Source organism: Giraffa tippelskirchi, chromosome 10 (assembly GCF_054371585.1).
Source record: "Giraffa tippelskirchi isolate mGirTip1 chromosome 10, T2T-mGirTip1v1.2.pri, whole genome shotgun sequence".
In the NCBI taxonomy this organism is placed as follows: domain Eukaryota; kingdom Metazoa; phylum Chordata; class Mammalia; order Artiodactyla; family Giraffidae; genus Giraffa; species Giraffa tippelskirchi.
In genome coordinates, this window is record NC_137284.1 from 124699980 (window position 1) to 124708389 (window position 8410).

The following is an 8410-nucleotide window of genomic DNA, read 5'->3' on the forward strand; positions in this document are numbered from 1 at the left end:
TATTTGTGAAGTGAGGATCACTGGGAGCTTGTCTCAGAGGTTATTGTGAATATTAGATCAACTTTCTTGGGTAAAGTGCTTACCACAGGGCTCAGCACACAATATATGATAAATAGATGTCAGCTCTAAGGACAGGTATAAGGCTTGTAGCTGGGCTGTCAAGGCGCCCTATCTGTACCCACTCCTTTATCCCACTCCCTAACTGACTTTCCTTCCTAGGGCCTCCCTTGTTAACAACCAGGCACCAGTCTTCCTACTTCTTGTCTGAGATTGAAGTTCTTGATTTAATGAAAGTCATCAGATTTTTCCTGTTTCATCAACACTAAGCTGCCAGGTCTCCCAGACATTTTGCACTGGTCTTCACCAGCCAAGAAGAAGGATAATTATGTAGGCTAAGTTTGTCCTTTAATCCACCCAATAAGCTCCCCAAAGAGGGTTTAGTATTAGCCTATGACTGGAAGAAGACTGCTTCTTTTCCCTTCTCTCTGAATGTGTGAAAGAAGTCAAAAATTATTTAACATCACTTTTGAATGTAACATTATCTAAATGCAGGTAAAGAATCACTAGTTCCGTAGGAGGTTAGTGCATAATAGATAACACAGGGAAAAATAAAAATAAAAACAAAACAAATTTCCAGGTCAAAACAGTTTGAGAAATGTTAGATTAAACCAAATGAGATAAATCTTTTTATCGTGGGAGTTCTCAGACTTTTATACATGCCTATGTAAATATCCAGGAATGTATTATGGAATACTGTATTTTCCAAATTAATCTGGGAGAGCTTTTAAATAGGAAATCTTTTTTTAATGAGAAATATTCCTGTATTATTATTATTCTGAAGTTCTACTCTACTAACTTTTGGTGAAATTTTTAAATATATTTGACAAACTGTACAAAACATTTTGAGATGGCATGGAAAGGGGGCAAAATATGATGAAAATAAGTTTCTGTGTAAGTTATTGTTAATAACAGAGTTTGTGATAGGAAAAGTCTAAAAGTAGTAATCCCAGTGACAACCAGGTGAGAGGTTTCCTGAACCATCTGTTTGTGTGTGTGTACACAAGTGTGTCTAAGGACATGTTTGTGTGTTTTAAAACAGCAATATAAGAGCTTTTAATTTTTTACATTATTTATTGTTTCGGTCCATGGTCTTAGAGGAGCATGAAGCATGGGATTAAGAATTGTTCTTGATAAATGACCACGTGGAGGTAAGGAAAGGCAGAAGGAACGGGTATAAGTTAAATAAATGAGTTTAATGGGGAGACCAGAGTAATCATTTCTCAGTAGACAAAGTGGTTTTTCATGGCTCTGGCAGAAAAACAGCTATAGTAGGGTTTCATGGCACTTCACTTTTAAAAAAACTTTTAACCTTTCAAAAAGTTTAAAACAGTTTTAGTTTTATAGAAAAACTGTGGAAGTGGTACAGAGAGTCCCCACGTGCCCCAAGCCCAGATTCCACTATTATTATCATCTTGCACTATGACACACTTTTCACAACTAATGAACAAGTATTGATACCTTGTTATTAATCAGAGTCCCTAGTGTATGCAAATTCCCTTCCTTTCTATTTAAAACCCTTTTTCCTTTCCCAGGATCCCACCCAGGACACTACATTATATTTACTTACAGGTTTCTCTGGGTTCTTCTTGGTTGTGACTGTTCCTCAGACTTTCTTTGTTTTTGATGACTGACTCTAGCCACTTGGAGGAGTCTACTCAGGCATTCTGTAGACTATCCCTCAGTGGGGATTGGTGTGATGTTTTTCTCATGAGTAGCTGGGGGTTATGGGTTTGGGGGAGGGAAACCACACAGATAAATATATTCTCATCACATCATATTTTCAAAACTGTCAAAGAGATGGTGGCAAAGACTGTGTGTTCACCAAAGCCTGTTTCTACTTTTACCTAACATAGAAAATAAGAAGAGGTTTATTATAGCAAGCATCAGAAAGAGAGATGTCATTTTTAAGGTGAGTGCAGAGACAGCCTCTCAAGAATCCCTGAGGCCTGAGTTGCTCTGCTCGTCAGTCCTTCTCCTCATGACTCTGTCATGAGTGGGGATCTCGTGAGCTGGCTCCCGGCAAGTAGTAATTATCAAAGATTATAATTGTAATTATAATTACAATTATAGAGAAGGCAATGGCACCCCACTCCAGTACTCTTGCCTGGAAAATCCCATGGACGGAGGAGCCTAGTAGGCTACAGTCCATGGGGTCGCTAAGAGTCGGACATGACTGAGCGACTTCACTTTCACTTTACCCTTTCATACACTGGAGAAGGAAATGGCAACCCACTCCAGTATTCTTGCCTGGAGAATCCCAGGGACGGCGGAGCCTGGTGGGCTGCCGTCAGTGGGGTCGCACAGAGTCGGACACGACTGAAGCGACTTAGCAGCAGCAGCAGCAGCATAGCTAGCCTACATTTTGTAGTCTCCCTTGCAGTTAGTGGGGCCATTAACCTGACTTCTAGTTCACAGAATCCCTATCCTGTAACCACAACAAACCTCCCTTGGATTTTCCATATTATTTCCTCATTCCTCACATGCTGGCCTAATCCAAAGACTTGAGTGGAGTAGTCTGAGACCCTGGAAGGTGGCAAAACAACAAGAAGGAAGGGTGCTGGGTCTCTGAGTAACCCTGTAGAACACAGACCCAAGTGGCCTCCAGTGCATTGAGATAGGAAGAAAAAGTTAACCTTGTCAAGCCATTCAGGTTTGAGGCTTATAAGGAACAGAAGTTAACCCTTCCTGAATTAGATGGAGACGATCAAGATAAAACTCTACACTGATCACAAGACTGAGAAGAATCCATTTTTGAGTAAAGCCCTTTTCCCTTTGTCAATCTGGCCAGACAGGGTGTTTTCATAAAGAACCAATTTTATGATCACCCATTCCTTTTAACAACAAGTGCTCTCAGTCTGGAGGACTCCCTAAAATACCAGATCTTTGAAGCCAATCTAACTGAATGCAGACATCGTGCTGAGAAGGGGGTCTTTCCTGAGGGCGTCCCTCCTGGCACACCCCAACTCCTACTGCCACACAGAGCCTGGGGACCTTTTGTGTCAAGGGAGGAAGCAGGAAAGAGATTTGTGGGGATATGTGTAAATGGATTCTTGCATTAAAATAGACAAATCTGGTAATAAAGTCTCTGTGACTATGTTTCCCACACTGTGGAGAGTTCACATCGGGTCTGCTGTTGTCTCCGGAGTTCATTGTCTGAAAGGCTCCATCAGGAACTGCCCATGGACAGTCTTGTTACCTCTGTGAGGTTGAATAGAAATGGCTAAATGCCAGTGTTACCTGAAGGATGGGAAACTGAAACATCCATTCATTCCTACCTAGTTCTCCAAAGCTGAGTGATATAAAGAATCACCTGGGGAGAACTTAAAAATCTAGAATTTAGGGCTCTGCTTTCAAAGATTCTGACTCATGAGGTCTGGAGTCAGGCCTGGGAATATACACTTTAAAAACACTACAGGCTCTAATGATCAGTCAAGTTTGAAAGTGTCTGGTCACAACCATTTCCAGCAATATATTCTAATTTATTTCACTGCATCAATTGCTTAAAATCAGCATGTATACACCCACGCACACACCCACCCACCCACCCACACACATACAAGAGTGTACATGCCATCAACCCATGCAAACTGAAAAGCCTCCATTCATGCCACTATCAATTAATTGATCTCCTTTCTGAGACAAGAGCCTCTTATTTGAGCTACATATCAAATTTATAGTCCATCTTTTCACTCCTGACTCCTTCAATGACCATCAGACTGTTGAGGAGAAAAAGTCTTCTCAATGTTTAGGATCCACAGCAGTATCTCCTGCCTCTAATTCTCTCTCCTTCAATTAAAAGGCTCTGCTTGCAGTGATACCTTTTTGTTTTTGGGTTTGTTTTTTTTTAAGTAACAATTCTGGGAATTCCCTGACAGTCCAGTGGTTAGGACTCCATGCTTCTACTGCAGCAGGCACTGGTTCAATCCCTGGTCGGGCAACAAAGATCCTGCCAACTGTGAGGCCAAAAATGAAAACAAATTTTTTTTTAATTTTAAAAAAGCACAATTCTTAGGTATGTTATTGATAAATGAATAGATTTCCAGTACACTCCATACAATGACTAATTGTATGCTATACACTTTCATTTGGTCTTTCCCAATTTCTCCCACCTGCTTTATGGGTCCTGTGAATTCTGTGTCAGACCTCTAAAGCATTATGTCTTCCACCTTCCCCCAACTACCAGTAAAATAAATCTAATAATTAAACCAGAAAGGGAATTCAGAAAGTTGAGTAACAATTTTCTTAGGGAGGCTGTGTGGCTGTGCTGCTGCTGCTGCTGCTAAGTCGCTTCAGTCGTGTCCGACTCTGTGCGACCCCATAGACGGCAGCCCACCAGGCTCCGCCATCCCTGGGATTCTCCAGGCAAGAATACTGGAGTGGGTTGCCATTTCCTTCTCCAGTGCATGAAAGGGAAAAGTGAAAGTGAAGTCGCTCAGTCGTGTCCGACTCTCAGCGACCCCCTGGGCTGTAGCCTACCAGGCTCCTCCGTCCATGGGATTTTCCAGGCAAAAGTACTGGAGTGGGGTGCCATTGCCTTCTCCGGTGTGGCTGTGCAACTCTGCCTTATTTCCTTTTCTCTTGTTGAAAAAAAATCTCCTTAGTCATCTGTTCAAACTGATTCCTGGGATGAAGGCCAAGTTTGGTAGCTTTTCTCTTCAGAGATCATCACCTCTAGCCTGGCAGTCACATCTCCAAGTCCTCTCAGTAGCCTGGAAGAACCTGGAACCCACCCAGAGAAGTGGGGATTCTTTTACAGTCTTCAGATCCATTTTATTAACACATATAATGGTTTTCCAGTATGGACATCACGTGAGTTGACTGAAAATAAAATGCCCTTTCTCACTTCTTAAATTTGACATGAGACTGAGGGGGTGGTGATGAATGAATTAATAAAAATATCTAAATTTGATGTTTCTTTTTTTTTTCAAGTAGCTACTACACATGATGATCAAACTTTTATTGAGTCACCAGAAGTTCCACCAGAATGTTTACCATTCCAAATCAATCCATTCACCACATCCTCCACTCCACCCCAATACACACACAAAAATGTACTCGTATTTACCACTTACAATTTTTTAAAAAATAATTAGATTCACATGCAGTTGGAAAAATTCACAGAGCGATCCCATGCACCCTTCATCCAGTTTGCCTCAATGTCTTCATTTTATGTAACTCTATTTCAGTATTAAAACCAGGAAACTGCATTAGCACAATGTCATTATGTACACTTAAAAAAAAAATTATCTGCTTCTCTAGGCAAAGCCTCCTTCTCAGAAGCCACTGACTTTCACCAAATCAACCACAAGTCACAACAGCCCTCCTGTGTGAGCCCAGGTTAGTGGATTCAGTCAAATGTTTTGGTTTGTCTTTGAGTTGGATTATTTAAAATTTGGTTCCACAAATTTTAAAAAATTCCCCAAAGGAAAAAAAAAATCATCAAGCTAATGTCACATGATGTATTAATAGTTTTCAGTTATCTGCTGCTGTGTAAGAAACCACTTCCAAATGGAGTAGCTTAATCACATTTATTTTGCCCATAGATCAGTGATTTGGATATGGTTTGAGGGGATCTGGATCACTCGAGCTCAGCGGTGGGGGCTCAAACCTGGCTGTACTTGGCTCAGGCGAGGACAGCAGGAGGGTGGGGTGTGGGGTCTTCTGAAAGCTCCCTTGGCCCCATGCAAGTTCACTGCCTCAGCCGAGAAGACTCAGAGAACTGGGAGTTGGACCCCTGAGCTTCTCAGGCACAACTCCCTCTGTGATGTGGTCTTTCCTGAGGTTGCCTCCATCACGGCTGGGAGGGTGTACTTCTTACCTATCAGCTCAGAGCTCCCAACACATGTGGGAGAGACTAAGAGAGAGAGAGAGACGCTACAAGCTCTTTATGGCCCAGCCTCAGAAGGCACGTAGCCTCAAGTCCACTATATTTTATTTATTGGGGTAGTTACCAAAAAGCACAGTTTCAAAGACAAGGAATTTAAACCCCACTTTTTGTGGGAAAGTTGTAAAGTTTGGGAAGAGTGTGTGAGACAAGAAATATTGCTGTGAGAGATTACAAAGATAAACCAAATTAGAAAGAAAAAAACTGAAGGAATGTTTCTCTTTTTTTCAAAGCCACTAAAATACATCATGATCAAAATTTTATTAAGTATCCCTTTGAAATTCTGTCAGAATATTTGCCCTCCTCCATTAGCACACCACCACAGCCACACACACATACACTCGTGAAGTCACACATCTGCACATGTGTACAGACAGACAAAGTTCGATGATTTCAGAGCAGATGGGAGACCAAGAAGCCACGGCATTGAGTGTGCTCAGTCCAGACAAATGATATTTATATACACATCCAAATTTGAAGAGAAAATTCATTTCTTTAAGTTTCAAACACTGTGATAGATATAAAGCAAAAATAAAACTTTGATCACCTAGAGGGTTGAGATGGGGGAGGTGGGAGGGAGGTTCAAGAGGGAAGAGGCATGTGTATACTTACAGCTGACTCATGCTGTTGTACAACAGAAACAAACACAATATTGTAAAGCAATTATACTATAATTAAAAATAAATTAAAAAAATAAAAACTTGTCTCAAAGTTATAAAACAATACATGCATATATATACCTATGCACACATAGACATCACTTTTTTCTTTATAAATTACTGTATTTTTATCTCTGTCCTCAGCCAAAGCGTCCTCTCAGAAGTCAAAGTTGACTAACTGACTGTCCGTGAATCCAACATCAAGACACTGTCATTCCCTGATGGAAGCCCAGACTGGTAGGTTCAGCCAAACTGTTTTTGGTTTGTCTATGAACAGGATTGTGGATCCCAAGAGGAGGAACTGAAATCATCAAACTAATTTCACATGATGTACTAAGAAGAACACAGTACCACATGAAGGAGCTGAGTGATTAGTTTACCAAGCCGTCCGGCCCTATGTAAATGACCTGTGATAAATGGCTGGTCAGCCAAAGAAGCAGAAATCATGCAGTATTTCCGCAGTTTGAAGTGAAATGCCATTTGTGTTTATCATTGTCCTAAAACAGCACAGTCAATTGCGTGGGACAAAACTTTCTGCAATCACAGAAGCGACTTTTTAGTTAAAAAAAAAAAAATCCCATTATAAGATTTTATCAGACATTCCTTACTTGGACTACCGATGCTGGCTTGCAGATGGCCTTAGTGTGCTGGCAGCCATGTAACTCACACAGATATGTACAAGCTTTCTGAATATGGAAATACTTAAACAAGGTCAAGTTCTTTTTCCTTTTATTTAGAAATTTTTGTTATAGATCCCGAGAGTCCAAAAGGACACCTATAGCTTGATCAGGATACATTCCTGATTTTGAATTCTTTTGCCTTATTTCATTTTTATTTTAATTTCTCTGGGTGTAAGATTAGTGTAATTGAATAGACAATCTTCTTTCCTGAAACCTGCATAAATCTTAGCATAACCCTGCCTAGAGAGAATTGAAGTAATCACAATGTAAATGAGGCATTTGGATAGACTCATGCTTCTTAAAAGTCATGATTATCTAATGAATTTATCATCAAAGTCCCCAGATTGATGTCATTTATCATTTTTTAAGTACTTGCTACGTGCAGGTGCCATGCTGAGAACTTTAGGTTACACTGCCTCTTTGATAATGACAAATTTCAAATAATAATAGCAGCTGTGCATATATTATTATTCCCATTCTACAGGTAAAGAATTCGCAGCTCCTGAAGACTGGAGAGCTTGACCAGGGCCACAGAGTCATGAAACGGGGTCAAACCGCTGCCCTAAGTCAGGCTAATGCCCTCCCCTTTACAGAGACTAAAAAATAACACGGAAAGGCAATAAGGAACTTCTGAGGTGATGGGAAGAAACACGGTGGAGTGTGAGCTCAGCAAGTCTGGACCCTCAAGAGGAGTATAAGTAAACACTTACGAGTGAGGGAAAGTTCACTGGAGCTAATGCGGGAGGGTCCCCAGGCCCTGGAAAGAGGCTGGTTCCGGGAAATTTCCACACTTGAGAAGCTGGGGAATCATTATTTTTCCAGCTGAATGGCAAATAACTACGGTTCTAACTGTCTTGATTTGGCCTCGCCGGTTATTGGTTGACCTGGGGCTGCACTCAAGAAAGAGACCAGAGTGAAGTATGAAGGAAAACAGGGAAAGAACATAAAATATAATTGATGAAAGGAACTGGGTGTAATGCAGGGAAGAGACAGTAGCTCTGAAGTCACGTTGTAAAGACCAAAACTAGCTGATCTGAAGTTGGAAAGAGCAGAAATTCTCCCACCAATGCAATTCCCAGTGACTTGTATTTGTGTACACAAGTGTACATCTGTGAGTCCGAATCTCC

The 8410-nt window shown here is 41.0% G+C and overlaps 1 protein-coding gene across 1 annotated transcript in view; it reads left to right on the plus strand.

Moving 5' to 3' along the window:
* The window catches only part of LOC145522480 (uncharacterized), a 51659-nt gene extending 43518 nt beyond the window's left edge, over positions 1-8141 (plus strand). Inside the window, exons 5-7 of the mRNA XM_081531170.1 lie at positions 5320-5397; positions 6748-6840; positions 7768-8141. Coding sequence (XP_081387296.1) covers positions 5320-5391 — 72 coding nt within the window. The 3' untranslated portion in view covers positions 5392-5397; positions 6748-6840; positions 7768-8141. The remainder of the gene's footprint in view (positions 1-5319; positions 5398-6747; positions 6841-7767) is intronic.
* The last annotated feature ends 269 nt before the right edge of the window (positions 8142-8410 follow it).